At 49.1% G+C, this 23,384-nt stretch overlaps 2 protein-coding genes across 2 annotated transcripts; one reads left to right on the forward strand and one right to left on the reverse strand.

Annotated features, from left to right (window-relative positions):
• The first annotated feature begins 371 nt into the window (after window positions 1-371).
• LOC128268569 (ADP-ribosylation factor 6) lies at window positions 372-1,463 on the forward strand. Its single transcript, XM_053005695.1, has 4 exons — window positions 372-549; window positions 627-782; window positions 864-1,010; window positions 1,310-1,463. Exons 1-4 carry the CDS (start codon window positions 468-470, stop codon window positions 1,450-1,452), a joined length of 528 nt encoding a protein of 175 aa, XP_052861655.1. The 5' UTR covers window positions 372-467; the 3' UTR covers window positions 1,453-1,463.
• Window positions 1,464-3,037: 1,574 nt separating this feature from the next.
• LOC128267178 (carboxypeptidase N subunit 2-like) lies at window positions 3,038-3,982 on the reverse strand. Its single transcript, XM_053003966.1, has one exon. It carries the CDS (start codon window positions 3,980-3,982, stop codon window positions 3,038-3,040), a length of 945 nt encoding a protein of 314 aa, XP_052859926.1.
• Between the last annotated feature and the right edge of the window lie 19,402 nt (window positions 3,983-23,384).

The following is a 23,384-nucleotide window of genomic DNA, read 5'->3' on the forward strand; positions in this document are numbered from 1 at the left end:
TACAAAATGCGGGATAAACTAACAATCCATCCATATCCCAGCTAGACGGTTATGTGTACAGCAGTGGAAAAATCTATAAACTTAATCGATAATGGAAGTAATAGTCATAAATTGACTCTCTTTGCTAGTAGTGTGTATAGAATTGACTCAAGATTAGTGTAGAGAAGTAGTATTTGGCCACTTTTAATGTTTCTTCGATTCCATTTCTCTTTAACAGTAAACTCTACAAACGTAACGAAACACCGTTCGACTTCCTTCCCATTCAATGCTGCCGGAACTCACTAAACGGAAGTGTTCGACGCGTCGAAGAGGGAACTAGTGAAGTGTGCCCTTCCGCAAACCGTAGCTCTAAAAGTTGAGGGGATAGATCTTGAAAAGCAGTGTTCGCCTTTCGAAGAGCGTGCGTGAGTTCTCCCTTATCTTCATCACACTCAACCACAACAACAACAACCACCAGAAGAAGCATCATGGGAAAGCTGCTGTCCAAAATTTTCGGCAACAAGGAAATGCGAATCCTGATGCTCGGTCTGGATGCGGCCGGTAAAACAAGTAAGAACACGTCGGCACTTCTGGTTCCCAATTTAGAAGGGTTCTGAAAGGTCCTCGTCCTCTCTCTCTCGTTGCAGCCATACTCTATAAGCTTAAGCTAGGCCAATCAGTAACGACAATTCCAACGGTCGGGTTCAATGTAGAAACCGTAACGTACAAGAACGTCAAATTCAACGTGTGGGACGTTGGGGGACAGGACAAAATAAGACCCCTTTGGAGGCACTACTATACGGGTAAGCGCCGCCGAGTGATGGGTGGTGGCCAATCGAGTACATGCTCCTAATCATCTCTCACAACCGCCGTCGTTGTTGTAGGTACACAAGGGTTAATATTCGTGGTGGACTGCGCAGACCGCGACCGGATAGACGAGGCGCGCCAGGAGCTCCATCGGATAATAAATGATCGCGAAATGCGGGACGCGATCATTCTGATATTTGCGAACAAACAGGACCTGCCAGAAGGTGAGTTGGGAAGAAGGGCACCACACACCTTTGTTGCCGGGTTGATAAACGGCGGGGCCGCGATTAGAAAGAGTTTTTTTTCGTTCGATTGACCTTCTTTTCCCACACGTGTGGTGAGACGCGATAAGATTAGCCCCATGTGTCTCAAGATGTTACGTGATGTGATACCCCCTAAAGGCTGTTTCGCAAATCATCATGATGGGGGCCACCTGTCCGGCGGCAAATTCCTGGGTGTACCTTCTACGAGGGGACAGAAAGACCGGTGGGATTTTATCGAAAATTCCCTAATTCTCTTTCAGCAATGAAGCCTCACGAGATCCAGGAAAAGCTTGGTCTGACGCGGATACGCGACCGGAATTGGTACGTGCAGCCCTCGTGCGCCACCACCGGGGACGGGCTCTACGAGGGTTTGACGTGGCTCACGTCCAACCACAAATTATGAGAATAATTGTAAACAGAAGGTGCGACACGGGATATGATGGCGTGTGTCGTGTGCGACGAAAGGCTAACAACAATATCCGGCAACCAAACCTGCGATGAACTGCGAGCGGCCACGGATCAGACATTGAGCAGAAGCGCGGCGGCCAGCGGAATCCTTTTTTCCAGTACACACAGAAGGAGCATTACCCTTTCATTAACACTGTAGTAGATCGCGAAAGAAATGGTGTGGATCCTCAGTGCTTGCGACCTGCGCCAAAACAAGATCGCGATTCCCGCCCCACATCATTCAGTGGTCGCGCGCGCTGTAGCAAGTATAATGGTTATAAATTATCTAATTCTAATCTATGGAAAATGGCCTGACCGAGAGCAAAAAAAAGCGTAGTGTAGAGGCGAAAGTCTCGTTTCCCCTCGTGGTGGTACCCAGAAACAGACGGTATGTCGCGGAGGATCGGGAATCGTGGAACAGAGTCGCTCCACACTTTAGCGAAACATAGAAAAAAAGGCGATAAAATAGAAAAAGGAGCACTCTAAAAATCAGTAACCCCCCCGGAACACAGTTCTATTATTGGACGGTGACGCATCTCGGAGATTGTTTGATCGATTGTCACCCCACAACGCAGCAGTATATCACTAGAGAACACAAACCCCTCAAACGAGAATGGCAAATAGTTAAACTCACGTGTAGCAGGAGCGCCAGCGAGGAGCGGTCTATTGGACAGTTAGCCGTGCCATGAGCAGCGCCTAAAAAGTTTTCCGAAATCCATTCAAGTAGTACAACACTCAAACAGAAACATAAACGCATCTCTTCACGCGGAAGGGGTTTGGACAGCTTGAGATTGCTTGAGAGTAGCAAATCCATCGGTCCGGAATCCACACACTCGCTAAGACCTGAAGCAATTACGATTTTTTAAATAAAGTGCTCGAGCTATTATGGAAAGAAACACATAATTCAGCAGCCAGATGATAACGGAACGGAACTTAGTGTTTTCGGCGTAGATAAAGTGTGGACACACTTTAAACAATTAACAGAACAAAACACAGCGTTGTGTGTGAGCCCCAGCAGATACCGCTTCATCGGGAAGAGTAGAACGAAACCGAACACAATGTTGCTGCAGTGTATAAAACAAGGAAAGAATAAGAAAATAGTTGTGGCCACGCACGTTCCGTTGTTTCACGAGAAAAAAGTATGCCTAAGTTTAGCGTCGTCGCGATAGGTTGTTGCTAAAACAGAAAATGGGTCCCACCACATCAGTCCCCCCTGAGTTCTCTCGGTGGCTGTGGTTTGGGAACTTAACAATATGCATAGGGGCATGGCCGCGAAATGGATGAGAACTAAACGAACGTTTGGCGGCGCTTCGTTTGGCCTTTTTCGCGCCGACTTTTGTTTTCCAATCCCTATGTGGTTTGCTTGTGCGCGCGAAAAGAGTTGTTGTAAATATTATTGTACGGTAAAAGAGTAATAAAAAAGCAGCAAAGCAACTAATTGATTAAATGTAAGAATAAATGAAATAAATGAAAAACGGAAAATACCCAGACTGTGAGTCACATTAATTTATTAAATTCTAATCAACGGGTGGCGCCTCCCGTCAGCGGTAGATCAATCGGCTTTCCGTATTGTTGGACAGGTCGAGCGAAATCAGTCGGGTAAGATTGGCAAACACATCCAGCGGTAGGTCGTCGATTAGATTGTTGGACAAATCGAGCGTATTGAGGTTGCCGACGTGCGCAAAAAACGTCTTATCCGTCGGTAAAAATCTAAAACTCATCCGCGACATGTTGAGCGACGTCAGCATCGGCAGGTGGTGCAGAAACTCAAAGTTCTTCAGCATCCCGTTGCCGGCCAAATTTAAATGTTTAACATTTTCGAACGCTTTCGCATCGACCGTCTGGAGAGAGTTGTTCTGCAGATTGACACTGTTCACATTGCGGAAGGTTTTTTTCTCTACCACCCCGACGGCATTGTGTGACAGATCGAGCAATCCGATCGAGTTGTTAAATACTCCCGTGGCGAGCTGGGTGATAAAGTTGTCGCTGAGGTCAATCGAAATCCAGCGTTTGCGTCGAACTGCGAAGGCTCCGGCCGGAAGGTACGCGATGCGGTTGCGGCTGAGGTTCAGTTTTCTTAGACCCTTCATTTTGGCAAACGCTTTGAAATCGATTCGTTCCGTTTCTAGCTCCATCTCCGACAGGTCCAGTGTTTCCAGTGCTTCAAACGATCGCACAAACGTCAAGTCCTTCAAGCTGGGGTTGCCTTTTAGTTTTAGATGCAGCAACAACTCGGGTTGTTGGACTGCGAATGGTGAAAACACCTGCAGGCGATTGTAGGACAGATCCAGGTCTTTGATTTTCTCGAACGTGCCATTGTCGATGCGCTCCAGGTGCACTCCAATGGCCTTCACGGTTATCTCATACTCGTTGCTGATCCGCGGCAGCGTAAGGATGTTACTGTGGGCAATCTCGTAGATGTGTGTTGTTCCCGATCCGAAAATTATATCGAAATCATCGTTCTCGGTGGCCCTCAGGTTCTCCATAACACACGTATTATCCGACGGATAACTGCACTCCACGGCTATGGTGGCTGCATGAAGGGTCTGAAAAATGGCACTGATTACACAAACCAAAAGGCACGATCGCGGCATGGCACCGACCGGTACTGAGTGACTAAAGTTGCTGGTGGCGCACCACAAAATACCCCGCTTTAATCATCGCCACGAGGAGGAATGCTGCGATAACATTTCAGCTTTATTTGTCCATCGTCTATCCAGCATCAGCCGCTTTTTTCTCGCTGACTTCGACCGTTGACCTATTTATGGCGCTGGCTTAAAATGTGGGGCCACTAAGCCGAACAGCAGCGGTGTCCTATCTCGTTCAATCTTATTGATCTTTGGCGTAACAACGTCACTCCGTTACACATCACAAAACAGCCGTGACCTTAGCCCGGATCGGCCCATTGCCTCTTACCTCGTACTTGGACGTGTTGGTTCGCTTGTAGCTGTCGTTTCGGTTATCGTGCCGCGAATACCGCGAGTCACCATCGTAACGGGATGAGTTTCGCGAGTCGTACCCACCTCCGCTACCGCCGCTACCTCCTCTGCCGCCGCCGCCACCGCTGTAGCGATTGTTTCTGGAATCGTTCCGGTTGTCATAGTTGCTATTATGGTTCGAACCATGATAGCTGCCGCTGTGGTACGAGCTGCGTATGCCACCCCGAGAACTTGCTCCTCGCGAATGGTAGCCGCCTCTGGTGCCCCGTGGTAGAACCATCTTGTTTACCGTTCAACTTCCGATATCCGATCTTAATTTGCGATTCAATATTTTCCCCGAGTGCGGTTTACAGGTGCGGATTTGAAATGGAAAAATAATACACCAACGTGTGAGACCAATGGCCGGGATGAAAAGAGTCCATTAAAAAATATACAAGCGAACATGGCGGCGGAGGAAAAAAATCCTCCGCCATTGCTGCTCGGAGGAAAAAACGCTTTACCTGCTTGACCAACACTTTCAGCTAACAACTTTTAATCACTATCGAAAGTCCTCGAACTTTGTCACCGTTTAAACACTAATAACCCAACTTTAGCGCTATTTTTGTTAGTTAAAATTGCACTTTTCACTAGCAGCAAATTTTCACGCACGCCTGGAAAATTTTCCTTTTGACAGCGTCCCTCAGCGCCACGGTGACAAAGCGGGCGAACTAATTCAATTCGCTGTCAAATTCAAATTCATTGGCGAGTTAACTGTCGAATTCAACCACGCGGAAGAAAAATACAGTTTAAGATAATTTTCTGATGTTTGTGCCGCAACTATCAATGGTTTTGTAATAATCGTTCGTACAACCGCGTCTGAAATACTCAATCGTTGGGTTTTGTATGTAAAAAGGAGAAGCCTTGATTTCCTTCAGAAACGAATCATATAGATCCAAGTAAAAGCGATTCGTTTCAAAAGGGCTTCTCTTTCTGGCCAAATCGCTTCTAGACGATAGAATGACGATAGATTGACGACTCGTTGGGTGAAATATTTCACCGAAACGTTTCACCACGTTTGTTTGCAAGATTGACGTACAGATGGCAGTACAGTCACGTAGCTGGGTGAAATATTTCAAAGCGGTTTGAATTCAAACAACTCAAAATCGGTACTTTGCAAACTGATTGAGCACTGGTTTTTCTTCAACATACTACAAAAATAATAAGAAAATTCACATATTTTCCACCCTGGATTCACACCAGTTCATAGCTAGTTCTTGAATTTTGTTTGAATGTTATTGATGTTGTGGGTTGCGCATGAAAATGATCGATAAACAGGATTCACTTACAGGACATTTCTTTCGACCCTCCAGCGCTGGGTTCCGCTTTTCAACATGCGGCCACTATGTGATGACACATTTTGGCACCATTTTGCAGTCTCCCGAATGGCAGCCAACTGTTTACCGGAAGTCTTATTCGTGTTCGACAATGAAACTTTCAGCCAAAGACCCAAAGGAAACTTGCCTAACGAACCTTTTCCCGTTCGCATCGGTTCCGGTTGCGAGCTACGGTGAGTAACATTATCTTTTTACAGTACCCTGCGGTGATTCTCCCTCGTTTGCTTCCTTCCACATCATCGCAGTCGTTGAAACGAAGAATTCACCATTGCGGTGGTCTTTCGAGGAAAATTTAAGTTGTACCCTGCACTGGGAATGTTTATTTGTTTTTAAATCGAATAATAACTCTCACTCAACTCAACTAGCACACCTCAGCACTAACAGCAATCTTAAACCTTAAGAATGGCACGGGTAGCTACAATCCTTCACAAACGACAACCGGCAGTGGGTCGGATGTTGGATTTTACATATTTTAAGAGCTCTTTACCACTACTCCGGTGCTGGTCTGCGGTTAGGATCTTTCCCGGTAACGTCCAGTTGTCGGAAAGTTTGGTACGGCTTTAAAATTTGTTAATGTGCCTAACTTTCCACTGGAATTTAATGTACCCCATTCGAACTTCTATTTGAAGAAATGCTGCGTACTTTGCGTACTTTAAACAGATAATAGTCATTCGGACACACATTGTTGGTGACGCTTCTTAGAAAAACCCTATTGTTGCACAGCCGCATCCCCGTGTCGTAGACATAACTAATAAATTGAAGCGCACTCTGGTGCTCCAGGACGGTGCCATCGAAATGGTTTCTACTCGGTTCGCCTGAATCGTCCGCAACACTTCCGCTTCGAGTGCCAACTACACCGACTCCTGGCTTCGCAGTGCGGTGCGCCGACCAGAAAGCCGTTGATACATTTCCATATTCCTTTTGAGCAACCCGCAGACCCTCCCGGGCTGTGTGTCTCGGGCCTGTCTGTCTGCCGGTCTGTGGTTCAGTTTCCGCTTTCCGCCGAAACCGGTTGGCTTTTCTTTGCCAGGGCATTAAACTGACAAGGACTTTAGCGAGCGGCGGTGCGGTGGCGGCAGAACTATTTCTGTTTCGCCGAACCAGACCAAATCGGCAACACCGTTTCTGGATGACAGTGGCAAGATGGAAAACTTCACGTCGGTGGGCCGTCGGTTGTGTTGGGAGGTTGGCGGTTGGCTTTTTATGCTACTCGTTGATATTTTATTTTTATGTTCTGCTAGCCGCTTATTCGGGTGGAATGACCTTTTCCATGTTCGTCCTGTCCCGTGCCGTTCCTTCTCTTAGAAACATTAATTTTCTGTTTGTTTTTTGTCCAAATCGGAAGCTAAACAGAGGGGAAAAGAAGAGACAGAGAGAGAGAGTTCATTTTTGACTGTCGGCAGATATTGCGGTTTGTTTGTGTGTGAAGTAGAATTTATGAAAACGGAAGCCCTTCGCTAGGAATGCTAATTTGTGGCTCTCGGCTACGCTGAAGGGGCCAACTGAACCCGCTGATGAGCGCAAACATTGGACTCTGCCATATCCCTTTAAGAAGGGCGAAGGACGAAAGGTCCCGGTTTGAATGTTAAGGCGGAACCGAATGTGGTGGAAAATTGGGCCCCATCCGGTCCGGTCCGCGAAGAACATGAGCCTCTGTCGAGAATTTCACCCGCCTGTCGAACCGGCATGTCGCAACATGTGCGCAACCCCATGTACATATCTTCGACCGTTGCGTACGCGGATGGATGCCAACCTCCTGGCGTTCCTCGGTCAAAAGCGTGGGTGTTTTGTGGTGTGGCGTAATCTTCAAGAATGGCGTCGGCGAAAGCCAACCTCACGCACCGTCGGCACCGTCGGCACCGTGTGGCCGGTGGCTGGGACTCGCGCCGTGATACGGGATGAAACTTTCAACTATTTCCGTAACGATTGCAATGCCGGAAATTTGCGGCATGCCTTGAGGCGGCTTCTCGTTTGTGTGTGCGATGGTTCCGCCGTTCCGTGAGTGTGCGCTGGCCTATCATCTCCTTTGCTCCTACGATGATGGACGATTGTTGGGAGTTTTAGCGCCAAGATAAGCGCCGTCAGAGTGGGTTCTCAGCCCGCGAGGCTGCGTTAAGCTGCTATCGGTGAGCAAGCACGAACTTTAATGAGTATAACCCACAATTAGCATACATTTTTGCGCTTAGATAAGAACTAGATGAGAAAGTTTACATGATCCTTTAAAGCGCGGCGTGTGTAGTCATGACAGAGTCATTGTCATTGTCAGTAGAGTTTCCCTTAAATTCCTCTACTAAAATATCAATCACTCTCACGGGCCAGACGAGCATTAGTAACGCCAGTTTGCGTCGGCCAGGGCGTCGCTATACATCCATCATTATCGTGAGCTTAAAACGGATGCACCCGTTCGGTGCGATAGAGAGACATCCTAAGCTATAAAAACCGGAACGCCGTTCGCGCAGGATTCAGCTGCACAGTCGCTTTGCCGTTAAATAAGCAAATCTATCCTTCCGAGAGAGAGACAGAGAGAAAGAGTTACTGAGAGAAACAATACAGGAAAAAGAAAGTAAAACCTGCTAGTGTTTGTTATCATTCTCCTGTCAGCCATAATGTCAGCGCACCAGAAGTAATGGACGCCCCATGGACACACGGAGCTGGGTCGAGCTCGGGCAAAAATAGTTAAACCGTTGTCGGTGTCGCACCGGTTAGAGGAAGGCTTTCGAAGGGAGGCCGTTCTACCGTCCCCGGGGGCTCTCGCGTTCGAAGTTATTCTCGCATTCCAAGCGCTCCGGCAGAGGACGATTCGAACCCGGAGGCCGCCTGCGCGCGTTGTGGTGAGCTGAACGGAAATATGCTGAAGACGAATGAAATTTTGAATGGAAATATTTCATCCACTGGACTCGGCATCGAATCGTGCCGGATAAAACAACGAGCAGGAGCAACCGGCAGCCGGCAACTCGTCCGGCAGCTGCTCCGGCGATATAGTGTGACAGGCCGGACAGGTGAGAAAAGACGTGAAATGTTGGCCAACGGATGCGGAGGCAGGTGAGAAAGCGTCAGCCGATGAAATCTCAAGTGAGTCGGGTCTTCTCCGTGGTGGAAATCGCGGGACGTGGTGGCCGCGTGCCTCCGGGCAGGTCCTTGATAGATGTCCCTCGGACGAAGCGATCGCATTGGGACCGGACGGACCGAACTGGGAATCGTTTAGTGTTGCGCAACGGGATGAGAGGTATTTTTTAATTGGAATCCATTGTCGTTGCCATCTGAGAGCGGCCATCCTGCTGGGAAACGATGGCCAGTTTATTAGAGCGGCCCATATTTGGTCCCCGGGAGACTGTGAAAACGAAGGCGAACGTGAGCTGTCGGAAAGTCGGAACTGATTTTCTTACCGCTTCTACCATCACCACTAAATTCCTTCCGATGTACAAATGCTTATTGCATTCCATATTTTTGCAAACGTTTGCATAAAGAGAAAGGAAATGGAAGCTATTTTCATCATGAATTAATCGTCCATGCACTAGCTGCATGCTGAAACGGAGCAACACAGGAACGTCCTTTCCATGGCACTTGATTCGCGAGCAATGCGTTCTTAGCACAATAAAGCATCGAATGACTAAGAATGGCTAACTACTTTAATGGATGAACACTCTTAGAAAAGAACAATGCGCGGTACAAAAGTGGATTCAATGGTTGCTAGACCGGTGTGCGTTGTGCATAAGTAGGCCCAGGAATACCTACTTTAACTTTCGATCAAACACGCGTAAAAGGATTACTATTCCCAAAAACAAAATGACTTTTTTTCATGAACTTTTTACCGGTCGGCGCGTAGACCGGTCGCATCTCGAATGATATATTATCTGCGCCCGACTGGGGACGGCTTACAAAAGTTTCTTATTTATAGGGGACATCGCGTGGAGTTGTCGATAAAGCAAAGCACATGCCGCATGCCGCTTCTTGCGCCGTGTGTGTGGTGTTCCGATCCCATAAATTGCGAACGCGACGATCCACGAAAGCGGGATGCGTTGCCCGTGTAAAATTATTTTCTTACTCGGTGTGTCCTTTTTCCCTGCCAGAAGTTGACAACAGGTACGCCGCCGTATAACTGTTGCCGCCATTGCGGGGCTCTATGTACATAAACGTAGCATAACAATGATGGCACCGGCCGGCGAATCTGTCCCAGCCGAGAGACGGGACACGAAACAAGCTCCAAAGTTCGATGAATGTTTGCTCTCTTTCTCTCTCTCTTTAATGGACACTCTCATTTCTCATCCGCCGCCCTCTTTCTCTCTCTTTTTCTCTCTGCTTGAACTCTCACTTTCTGACCACAGCCAACTCGGGAAGGACTCGGAGGCTCGTCTGCTCTCTGTTTATTTTCCTCGACGGTCGTCGTATTTTCCGTGCCCAGGTGAGTGCCTCCCCCCAATGGGGGTTTGATGGAATTTCCCAGAGACGACGATGAAACAATCAATGTTTGGAGTTTGTTTGCTTCATATGCATCAATTATTCACCCAACAGTCTCTGCATAGTTTGACCGTTTGAAAGGTCTGTAAACAGCGCGTTAAGCCGTGATTGGCGATCGTCCAATGTTTTCACATAAATTGAAAGAAAAAATAACCCATTTCATTGTTATTCTTTTGGCGTTTCTATGTGATTTTCTACTCGTTTTTACACTTTTACATTTTTCTATGTTCGTTTCGGTTTCGTGTTTATTCGAATACTTCAAAAATGGATCCACTACAAACTGCCAGCCGGTGTACTGGTCCGAAGTTCGAAGGTAACTCACCACTTTTTTTTTGCATCGTCCTGTGGCTGAGTGCAGATACGAGAGTGGCACGAGCTAGGCTTTCGGTGTCGGGGCGAGCACAGCATTCCGGCACATCGCATCCGGCAGCCGGAGCAGGATTCGGTTCGGCCTCCATAGACGAGCTCAGTCCCGCCGTGACCGTTTAGTCGTTCGGAAGCTGTTCCTTCTGACTCGTGAGACACAGAGCTCGGGAAGAGTACAGATTTAGGGTGTGAGTTGGTGTGAAAGTTTACCGACAGTTCGAGAATTTGACAATACGTGTGAGACGTAGGTTTCGGGTTGTAAGGCGCGAGGTTCAAGGTGAATGACAGTTTCTCGTGAGGTGTTGACCCCCGAGCATGTTGAATCAAAAACTAACCTCCTTGAAGCTTTCACTCGCACGGATCACCTGTTCAAAAAGTGCATATCGCAGTGCAACATAAACTAAACCCCCTTGTTCCCAATTTCCATTTTCATGACCTCTTTCGAGAGTGAACGCAACCCTCTGTGTTGTTTCACCTCTTTTAATGTCTGGCTTTTACTGGTGCTCCTTTACCATTGCGCGTGTGACCCGTTTTCAATTTCACTCACGTCAATCTGCTTTCGTTCATCCTGCTTTCCGAGTCCCGTTTTTTCTTGGCAAGTCCTATTTCACATAATTTGTCCGCCCACCCCAGCGTGCCCCGTACCGGGCGCGCTTTCATCACTTTTACTACATACTCGCCATTATTGTTTGCAGCGAGCACGGAAGTGGGCAGTGAAGATAGTGAGTGTGCCCGTGTGGCGGAAGTAGTGTCCTCGATCCGGCCACTAGTCGCCGGTCGGCGATCCGATCGTGCATAAGAGTTAAATAAGCAGAATCAACGGTGTGACAGCTTCAAACGGGCTCAAGCTGCTCGGGCTCGGTCGCCTCTTTTGCAGCGCTGGTAAGTTACTTTTTATTCACATGTCACAGACTAAAGGGAAGAGGGTCACGAGTCACGAGGACACACGGCACAGAGAGCGCTGTGTGTGTGTGTGTCAGTTAGTTTTGATTTTGAAGTTTCTTCCCCATTTCTATTCATTCGTTAGCACGCAGGGAGCGAAAGCAAGCAGACCGGTGGCGGAATCGGACTGCCGGAGGGCCACTCGAAGTTTCGCTGAGACAGGCCGGATGCAGGCTTCTGCCACTTGAGCCCCCGGATCCTTGGCTTCTTTGCATTCAGAACAGACCGTGCGGACCCCGGGCGCGCAATGGCGGAAAGCACGCAAAAGGGTGCATTTTTTCGCCACTTGCAACTCGCTTTAGTCTACCCCGGATGTGTGCGCGGGGGAACAATCATGATGGCGCAAAGAATGTGGCACGAATCTTACCCTCTCGAGTCACACACACACACAAACCGGGGGCCCTTATGCGAGGCGAAGGTTCTTTCGAAAGAACGTACGGGGACGACCGCTTGATTACCGAACAGTGGGGACGCCACTGTTCTCCTGGCTGATGCTTGTAAGGTCCCCCCACCGAGCACGGAGCACGGATGCCCCCGGTGAATGGTGCATCCTTACACGGCCCGCAGTTTGCAATCACAATAATGGATGTGGTGGGCGCGAAAGTCGCCGAGGGAGTGTTTCTAAAAAAAGGAAAAGCCTTCCAGAGCACGGATTTTCGCTTTGTTTCACTTTCTCCCCAACGTGCGGCGGGCATTCACCGGCATTCGGCAGCGGTGGAGACGCCTGGTACCGGCCGTAAGATCCGTTGCTGTCTGTGTCCTGTGCAAATCCTTTAGGCCCCCAGCGGCCCTGCATATTAGATGCAGTTTTGCGCGTCCCGGCCCCGTCGATGGGATGAGTCGAGGGTCTTTGCTTTTGTGCTTCGCTCTGCGGAAAGAGTCACCACACGGAAAGGTTCGTGCGCTTTTTTTTGTGCACGCCGACACTCTGCATTTTAATTAATTGAAGAGCGTCTCTCATGTTTCGGTGTTTTGAAACATATTTTAATTTGAACAATTCGTTGGCGGCAAAGTTGGTGACAAAGTTGCCCGGGGAGCCGACCGTGACGACGTGACCAAAAATGTCCGACAGAAGACGACGACGAAAAGACGACGAAATGTTAATTAATGTGAATTGATAATATTTTTAAAACCACCCGCTGGGTTGCACACCCCACAAGTTTACAGTAAAGCGGCATTAGATTGGTAAGGGGTTCTCCGATTTCGGTCCCTTATTATCTCGATTTTGGCATTAATTTGCGGGCCGGTCGGCAGGCTGGGCCGGGGAAGCCTTTAGTTGTCGGCAATGGGCGGCACCAGTGCCGTAAAGTTCTCGTTCGCTCTCGTGGTCACCGAAAATAGGCAAAAGTGAAGAAAGAAGTAAGAAAGGCCACCACAACCGTCCGGGGTAAAGGTCACTGCCAAACCACTATCGATCCGGTGGGGCTGGAAAAACCTTCGAATTGCCCCTTTCTAAAGAAAGGATTTGCTAGGCAGCGCCGAAAGAACTTTCCTGCGTCCGAAAAGATTGGCCTCCGAACACTACCTGGACCTCGGTGGAAAGGTTGGTGAACATTCACTATTATGTCTCGTGTTTGTCGAGTCGGTCCAGCGCCCCACCGGGGGCCAAAGGTAACGAAATTTCCTCACCGAAGAGTGTTCAAATTTCCAAATTTTTCAAGACACCAAAAAAGGAACGCACACAGAAGAGTTGGCACAGGAGTTATGCCGGTCACGCAGAAACCGAAATGAAAAGTACATAAGCGACGGTGAGTATCATCGTCGTGCAAAAAGCGGCCAGAACCCCGGCCTGGGTAAGCAAGCAGGAGGTTGACAGTAGACACAAAAAATAGCGGCCGAAGAGCTTAAAGTAAGCCTCCACTTACGCCATTGTTTACCATGTCGTTGTGTTTGTTATGTTCCCGGCCCCGGTGCCCGGGCCGTGTTCCGGCACAGGCTGCGGTAATGATTTTTCTTGTTTGAATTCGTCCTGCAACCGTCCGACCGTGTCCTCTTGTTTCTCACGAACAGCAAACGAACAACTTTCCTCCCGCGCGAGTGTGTGTGTGCGTGTGCATCATCTCAAATGATGGTCCCCTGGAAATCCGCTGTTAAAACGGGGACAAACACATGCTTCCATTGTCTGTTGCGTCGTTGCGCCCTCATAATGGGGCGTACACACCGTGAAGTATCCGACGTTATTAGGCGACATTATGTTCCAGTTCATCCTCGTCGAACAAGGTTCCCTTTTTGTCGGTTCTTCTCAAACAGGTGTCCGTAATGCGGTGTTCAGGCGCTGCGGCATCGGGATTCGATTGAACTCGTCCTTTCCCAGGCACGGTTTTTATTTCCGATCTCCTCTTCACCGATGGAGGCGCCTGGTTGTGTTTAGCATTTATTGAAATCGGCGGGCGAACGTAAGCAGAAATCGCTTCACTTTGACACTGTAAAACGGCCAATGATGGCTAATTTGGGCCGCGAGCAACCCCATCGAGCACTTACTCCCTGTTCCCGCGGAGCATATGTTCGACACGAAGGTACGTTGGGCGAAACGGTTATGACTAACTTAGTCCCCAACGACAACCCGCCTTGCTACGGTCGGTTTAATTACGAAAGTCATTCCGTGGGTGCTCTGAGCATTAGAGAAATGGTCACCAGGTCGCCAAATGTGTGTGTGTTTGTGTGTGTGTGCGATGAGTGTTTACCGAGTGGCCAGCAAGTTGATGCTAACGATAAGATGGTTCTTCTGCTGGCTACAAGTGGCTAGTGGCTATCGCTCGAACGATTCGAGCTCGCCGGAATTGTCGGTTCGGAGATCAAGCTCATAACGCAGAACGCCTTAATGCGATGATTCTTATCTTTGGCTGCTAATAGAGAACGGGATGGACGTGCAGACAGCGCGGCCATCGGCGGCGGGGTTTACGCAGTGACAAGGCGATAAACGTGAGCTTTACACTCATTTCGTGCGCAATCACCCAGGGGAAAGACAAACAATAAACTTTTCATGAACCTGGAAGGAACGGCCGTTACTGCCGCCGTTTCGGAGGCGCTCGTTCGTCCGAAACCAATCAGTTAGCGCGGTGGCCGGTGGCAACCTGACGGCATGATGACGGGGTATTCAATTTGGCAGACGGTTGTTGAGCTTTCAAGAAACCGATAGACTAAGGAAGGCATGGCAGCCGGTGGCACGTGCCACCGAAAGTGAGAGGAACCTACGAGAGATCATTAATTAGGGCCCAACAACAAGTCTAGAGCGATGAACGTTTCGGCGGAATCTGGCAGCGTATCCTCGCGTCAGCCTTTTATGTTTTATTAGTTGTCTGTTCGCCGGAGCGTGGCGGACTTCATCATAATGCTACGGTGGCTGGTTGCTGGCTTGGTGGTTGGTGAGAAAATAAACATTTTTACCTTCTTGCCGGCGGAACGGAACAAAAACATTAACATGCCAACTGTTGGGGTGCTCTTTTTCGCCCTCTCTTCTGCCGAAGTCTTATCAACGGCGAGCAATTTGCCGGCCAACGGAAGGAAGACGCTTCAATCTGCTGGCCGGGCTGGCCGGGATGATGTTGATTCGAGCATAAAGTATGCTCAGACGCACAGGATAATGACGTCTTTGATTCAGGCGCAGCAGGCCTGGCGAAGAAAGCTGGCTCGCCGTTCAGAACGCCCCGGTCGCCAGGGAGATGACGCGATCGCGGCGCCATCTGAGACGACGATCAAAGTCAGCTTGCCTGTCAAACGGTGCAGATTTAAAAATAGAAATAACAAGCCGTTGGTTGATGTTTTGTTGCATAAACTTGTTTGCGAAGTTTTCGAAGTGATGAAGCGTATTTTTCAGAAGCAAAAAAGTCATGAGTGTCGCACGTATCCTGGTCTCATTTTGATCGGTCTCTCTACGTCCAACATGCTGTCGTTTAGTTAGCTTTTCATCGTTCGCCAAGCTAATGAATGATTTGTTCTCACTTGTGCTCACCAAATCCTCGATGGCACGCGAACGGTGATAGAAAGGCGATAGACAGCTTACAAGACGAGGCGGGTCGGCTTTCTTTTTCCCGCTTTCATTGACGGCGGCATGATGCACTGCAAGCAGCTTGCCGCTTGGAGTGAAGCAAACTGAAAAGACCACTGTTGCCAGACCGATAGGAGACCGATAGGACACACCCGCGCTCTCCAGGGCGCTCCCGGGGAAGATTGGAAAATTTACATTTAAATGAAAACAACATCGGGATTATTTCCCATTTCCCGAGCAGCCGGGAGCGAGTCGCCCGTGAGGGGGTAGTCCCGCCAGTTCGAACACTTGTTCCGATCATCTTCATGATTTCATCGCTTTCCCGGTGCGCCCGGTGTGCCCCCTGGCCGGATGGCCGGAAGCGGAAGTTTTGCGCACTGAATTGAGTACGGGATGGTTCCGCACACCTTTTTGCTGCTGCCAGTTTTGTCCGGCGAAGCGAACTGGATAGTTTTTTGCCGTCTCGTCTCGTGTCTGTCCATTGCATTTCCGGCGCGGTGATCCAAACAGAGGAAACAAACCAGCCGACTGCACCGGTCGCCGCACCGGAGCGGACGTTGCTTTAATTGTGATCCGCCGGGATTAACCGACAGAAACCGAGCGGCTTTGTCTCTCGCACGGTAATGAAACTTTCATTGTGATTTTCCTGCCACAAGGCCGACGTTGATTGGAACCTGCGGACAGGATGGTTGATGCAAAAAGCAAGCTGCATTTTTATGCGTTCCCTAATCCGGCTTGATGATGGTCAATTGGTTGATGCTTTAATCAAACACCAAATTGCATCGCACAACGTTTGGGCATTTTCATAAACGTTAAAGCGGGCCCTTTATAAAACTTTCACACTGCAGCTGGTGCGCTGTTCGGTCCCTTGAGTTGGGCCCTGGCAGTTGGCAAAGTTTAATTTATCACACCACAATCGTTCCGCGGGTTCGGTCGAGTCGAGGACGAGAAAATTGCGTTTCCACACCACGCGCTGAAGACATTACCATTTGTGCGATCTTATTTGTGATAATGATTTACAATCGCATTTTGAGCGCTTCGCCGGTCGCCGTCGCCCGGTGCCCCGTCAGCGATTATGTGCCACGTGGAGAGGATTTGCGAAGCTCGTAAAAAAGCTGGGAATGGGCAAGAAAAGTAAGGTGGCGGGCTCGTCGCTCCATTAGCGTCAGGGCCTGTTTTAAAATGGGCGAAATGGATGGGCTGTTTGAATAAATTGTAGCATAATTCTGGTAGCATATGAATTATCTGTGTGGCACCGGATGTGTTACACACACACGGATAACTCACGGTTGATGTTGATTGATGGTTTCGCTAATAACTGCGTCCGGTATTTTTAATGTCATGAATGAACATGTCGAAGGTAAATATGCAAAGTTTTGTACAAATAGGCAAACTAATGCGTTATGAAAATGAAATTTGAATGAAAAACCCAAACATGGAATTCATCAAAGCTCCATCCATCTGTTTGTAAACAGTATTTTGCTTCGAAACACACGCCAATGGAGCGTGTTAGTTTTGATTAAAATACCAACAGCCAACGTGAAATCTGGCCGTCGTCCTGTCTGGTCAATTTTGTGCTTATTGAAATGCAGACAGAACTCCTATTGCATCTCATAATGAGATTGAAATTGTTCTCACACGAAAGTGAATTAAATTCCTTGCTGCTCCCCGGGTCCGCGCCGCTCTGGTGGTGTAACTAACATCTACCGTCGGGCTGCCATTCCGGCTTAGCATGTAGGCGGAGAAAGTTTCGGTAACATTTTCTATTAAAGCAGACAGTAGAGGCTTAGTGAACGTTCACCGAACGGTGCCTCCGTTCCGTTGATTATAAGACCATTGCACCAGGCCTTTCGGAGCGCTGCTTTGGGGAACGAACAAAAAATGGAAACGGAAATATGTTGGTGAGCTGAAGAAGATAGCAGAAGTGCGAAAAAGAAAAAAATCACACAGCATTCAGGCTGCACCACCTCACACATGGCCCCCGGGCGGGCGGGTTATGCAACAACGCGGAATAAAAGTTAAAGCAATAAGCTCCTCCCCGTGCGGCGGTCCTCCTTCCGCCCAAAGATCCGGATCCTTTCGCCAAACGGGTGCTACAACCGGAGTCGCCTCGTTTGTCTCGAGCTCTCGAAGGCTAGCGGGCCGTAGATTATTCATTGGCACACACACGCTTGGGTTGGGTGTTTTCCGTAGTATTTTTGTACGCGAAAAAAGTGGCATAAAACCAGCTTTTCACTCTCTGACCTCTCTCGTGCGGGGGCCATGGAAAACCAATAAAACCACGCCGGAGCCTGACGGACTCACGATATGTGCGATTACGATATGCCCGAGGTGTCGGGGAACCGGTCGGCTTACGGACCGGTGGCAGGCGTCGAAAGATGAAGGTTATTATAACGTGCCCGTGCCCGTGGGCAAACATCGATCCTTCCGAAGGACGATATTCAATTTGCCCGGGTCGGGGGACCCTCCCCGGGGGGATTGAAAGTTTAAAGCGAACTCCGGGGTTCACTTAAATCAATAATAATCTTTGTGCATTCTTTCGGGCGGTGAGTTCACTAAAAAAGGGTTCTGAACTTAAAGCCGAAGCCGGTGGTTCGGCCACATTGATTATGTGGCGCGTTTAAAAAGGAATTAAAGAGCTGCTCCGATTTTTTGCTTAATTCGTTTTAAAATGGCGCATGTCCGGGAGTTTTCCTGAAATTAATTGTCGCAGGAAATGGGCCCCATCGGCCGGTTCGACCGGGCAGTCCACCGTTTACTCGAGCGGGATCAACGGAAGAAATGGTCCGGGAAATCCCGAGCCGAGCCGTGGTCAGTGTGTAACGATTTCCTTTTTTATCCCGCGGCTTTTAATTTGCCCCTCTCGCGCCGCCCTCTGGCCGGGGCCGTGATTTTCGATCCGTTTTGATTGATTGCCACGGGGCAACGAGGGAACTTTTTGCATACATTTTATGATGCTTCTGGATCGCTTTGCTGAATTGGCTTTTATGGCACGGGCACGGGCACCCGGGTTTACGACTGTGGCCGACCTGAAGAAGGCTGAACGGAGGACTCGGCTCGGAGCGTGACCGGTTTCCGTGCGGAGCTATTATATGCGAGTGGCTATTAAAAATGCAAATGAATGTCCGTAGCTGAAACGAATGGCCGCCTGAAACGGTGATCGGTTCTCGGTTTATAAGAGTGTTTACGAAACAAAGAATCCTTTCCGTCCTGGGCCGCATTTTTGGGCTACATTAAACACACTTTATGATGGACCATTTTTGGCGCAGGGTAGTGAAATCAAGTAAAAAATGTTGGTGATGGAACCGAGCACGTTACAAATATGTGCTCTACCCCCCCCGGCGGGGGTTCATTATAAATATGATAATAAAGGCTCGGCATTTCCATAGCGTGCGTATGCCGGGTTCCCCGAAATATCGACTTAACATCGGCCGCTGGCCTCGGCAAACGCTCACGCACTCGACAATGATCGTTTTCTCGCGTCCGAAAGGAGGCGATTGTCGCTATCTGTCTTCTTGCGCCCGGTGATAGGGCAAATAGGTGCGCGATTATTTATTAATTGATTCTCGACCTCGACGGCCACGAGCATAAAGTATGCGTGCCCTAAAACCAGACAGAGCACCAAACCTGCCAACAGAACTAAGCTCATTAATAAATCAATAACAATTCACCCAGCTTCGCTCCGTTGTTCGCTCACGGCTCCATCGACCACGACGAAGGGCCACGAATTTTTTAAAGGCTTTGGCCCTTATGGTTCTGCTACTGGAGCGGACCTGGACGAGCAACATCTGGCTCGGCCGGTAGGCTTACGTGTGAAGGGACCTACTAACTGGGTAAACGATGCTCGAATAATGAATGCTACTGCGAACGAACGTTTGTCTTGGACAAAAGCCCGGCAAAGTGCGACTCGACACGGATCATGGCACGTTCACGATATGCACGAAAGGGGCCGCCACGACGACGACGACGATGAACGATTTCGGACAGCGAGCCAGCTCACCTGGTGGCGGCGAAAAGGATCGCGGGAATTGCGACAGAGACCTTGGGCCTTGGGCTTGGGTGGAAACTACGAAGTGGAACTCATAAATCTCGGTGCGTTGGTTAGGGGCAAAGCAAAAAAAGGAATGGGAGCGGGGGTGATTTGTGTACCGAATTCTTTCCAGTTCCAGTTCTCCAGGTGGATTGATATGTTGCTGGAACTAGGTTCATCAACTACCGGGACCTTTCGATCAATAAATGTTGTTAATAATAATTATGTTTATTTATGTTTATTCGCACGCTACAGGCCACATGTTTTTTGGGGGGAACATTCCGCAGAAGGATTCGTTCCCGGTGGACAAACATTTGACGGCGGCTGCAGTAAAGAGTGAAGTTATGGTCGTGTGGGTCGTTTTGTTTTTAAGTCCCACCAGCTGGGCGGGGGACTTTCTGCTACTTTTTCGCACCTTCACCATCGCTACGGACCGGGGGGCCTAATCGGGGGCACCATAAATTCAGCTTACAAACACGGCAGGACGGAATGTGTTTTGTGCATTGCGGTTGTTTGGGGGATTTCCGGTGGCCGGAGCATAAAACTGACTCCCGGACCGTTGGCCGTTGGTCCGGGATCCGGTTTTTTTGCTGATACTAAAAAAGAGTGCGCCAAGAGTTCGACTTGAGCCCATCAATATCGATCACCAGCGCCGGAGATCGGAGCACCCCCCATTATCATCCATTATCCGCCGTACGACAGAAGGATCATCGTGCGAGCGAAGTTGTAAAAGAAAACCCATTTTTCATGCATGAAATTTCATCGCGAAGGCCCCCGCCGGAAGCTAAATTCCTTATATTCCACGAAAAAGGGTTAGCTACATTTGTATCCATAACATTATTGATGTGGTACGTAAACCGGGGGAGGGCGTATTATGGATTTTGGTTTTATGTACTACTGTGGCGAAGGAACAGTGCCGAAAGCTGAATCCGTTTTCGTTTGCTGGTCAACCCACCGGACTAATGAGGCGTAAAATTCTTGGGATTTTCGGAACACGGGATGATTAAGTGGGTTCGTGAGGTCGCTTCTTTGGTCGCTGGCTAGTGAACACGAACACGTAAAGTGCATTTGTGAGACCGCTTATTGATGGACCCGTTCGGGCCCCTCACCCGGTTCGGTCAGCTCCGATTATCCTTTCTTACTGTGGAGTGTTATAGTTTCATCGACATTGGGGTGGCATGTGGTTGTTCTTTTGTCCCCTTATTTTGTTGTAGACCTGAAACGGCGGTAGACGGGCGCTAGAACAGTCTCGGACAGAGAAGCCGTTGAGCCGTCTGCGAGGTCCGAAAACCGCAAGCCGTTCGTTCTCGGTGTTCAGCTCGGTTGGTTGGGAATGGACTTAAAATATGACACTGTTGTAACACTGTTGTCGGGTGCGACTAAACGGTCATCATGAGCTTCAGACTCCTTGGGCCAATTCGACAACGCCGGCGGGTTCATCGGTTGTCGTCGGGAAAGTAAAATGGACGGCACAAAAGTGTCAAACCTCATTTTGTAGAAGGGATGGGATATCTTGAACCGATTTGTTTTGTCAGAATAGATTCCCTTTGTTAGCTTTTCTTATGACGGCGGAAAATGCTCTTCGTATCCTTCGGCTTTGGCTCAGTCTAGCCCGAGCCGAGACGTTCCAGCGCCCGGCAAGGGCGGCACGGATCGATCCGTAATGGATTGAGCCTTTAAAAAAGGGACCGCCGTCTTTCGGCGGAGAATATGCTATCGTCACCCGCTCAAGAATCGAGCTGTAATCGAGCAGACCAGCGGACCGGGATTGATGATGATGATGGTGCAAATGGGCTGACAAAATACGCTGCCACCAGTCCATTTCATTCAATCAACAGTTAACGCCCAATTCGGAACGATACTATTTTTTAATGTTGGCGAAGGATCCAAGCAGCCCTGCTGTGGCGTTCAGGACAACTGAAGTCAATGTCACTGGGTTAACTTTGCACACTGGAAGAATGTAGCTTGGAGGCTTTAAAAATGTAAAAATGTATGCTGCGGGCCAGTGAGCTTCTCGGAAGGAGTTAGGCTTCGGTAGCCTTCGATTGGCTTCGTTTTCTTCTACGAAAAGAATTATCAAAGCCAACGAAACATGTCTCTACAAAAATCATGTCCGAAGGCACCTTTTAAGAGATAATGTTCCGGGGGCAAATTACCCAATCTGCTGTTCGGACTTGGCTTTCGAAGAATTCGCGGAGGCGGAGAAGCGCTTCGGAATAATTAGCCGCCAACCGATGGCCGATAAACTTCCAATGAGGTTTAGGATACTTTTAAGCCCACATTGTTACGGACAGGCTTTGGGGTCATTAAAAATTCACTCTCTTACGCTTCACCTCACCAAATTCTATTAGGCGCATGAGTAGCGAAGGTATGCGCCAAGTATTGCCCGTCGTCCGGTCGACCTAAACCCGGGTTCCGCGGGTTTACCCGGGGCGAACTTTTCCGATGGGCACGGTGATCGGAGAAAAGGTCCGTGCTTCCGTCGGCCGAACGGCCCAGTAGATAACCACAGCCTAGTGGAGAAGAATCCAACTCCGGCGGCAACGGATGGGTTCGATACGGGTGCTGGTTGCAAGGATGCTCCCTGGGAGGCCCGAAACCCGAACCCAAGCTCCTACGGATCCACCATGAACTTAATTTAACCTTACGCGGTCGATCGATCGATCAGTCCCTTTTCGTTGACTTTTTCGACCGATTGGGTTCCTGTGGTAAGCCCTTCTTTTCGCTTCAAAAGGATGCTCCTTGACGCGATCGTGGCGAGTGGCCAGTACGATGATGATGATACACCCGGTCGGCCGGTGTTGTGCAATAAAATTTCCATCAATCATCCGGGACCCGAAACTTTAGTCCCTAGCAGCACCTTCCGAGCACGCCGTACTTTGCAAATCCCTTCCCGGAGTTGGGACCTCGTTTGTCGAGGTGGTTTGTAACGGCTCCAGAAAGTAGCACAGAACTTCTTCCTCCGGCCGGAGGACAGCAGAGTGCTCCGGGGTGACAAAATAAGGAATATGCATATGACAAGTTTGTTAAGGACTCTCGCGCGCGCCTCGGATCGGTCGCAGGATGCAACAACGGCTTTCTTGAGTTCCGGGGCCCGCCGAGATTGGTGCCGCCGTTCGGCGTTGACGGGCGCGAAGGGGCATTAAATCCTTTCAAATTTTCATATCACTGCAACTTTCTTCACCATACAACGGTGGGCCGCGGTGGCCGCGGTACGCGGCGGGCTGACGACGGGTTCGAAGCAAAGTTTTGTAATAAAAAAGTAATTTCTTCGCCTGCGCCTGGTCCGCGATTCCGCTGCGCTGTCAACGATGGCAGATCCGGGGGCCTCCTGGGCTTTATATCATCACTTCATCGCCATCATCATCATCATCATCATCATCTGACGCTGACGTCGTAAGAGACGGTGGTCCATAAAGTGTGTAGGATGCACCGGAAGCTGTGAAAAGTTGTCGATATTATATTTCTCGGCCCTCGCGTTTCGAAGTTATTTTTAACGATTCGATTCTTGCCGAGGACAAAAGTCGCATCTGCCGATTTCGCTTCTAGCCGGGTCTAGATCGGGTTTCAAACTGGCATGGAATCGATTTCCCTTAAAAAAACGGCGTTCTAATGTTCAAGCGAAATTCCATCACAAAAAGAGTTGAATCGTTGTTTATTTATTCCCCATCACATTCCTAACTTTGGTTCTTTGGGCCCCTTTTCTCTAGGGCCCTCGACTGCGGGGAAAAAAGGGAACACAAACCTCCGAACTCTTTCGGTATTGATTTTGCATCGTTATCAGGCTGTTTT

This window comes from Anopheles cruzii, chromosome 2 (assembly GCF_943734635.1).
Source record: "Anopheles cruzii chromosome 2, idAnoCruzAS_RS32_06, whole genome shotgun sequence".
NCBI lineage: Eukaryota > Metazoa > Arthropoda > Insecta > Diptera > Culicidae > Anopheles > Anopheles cruzii.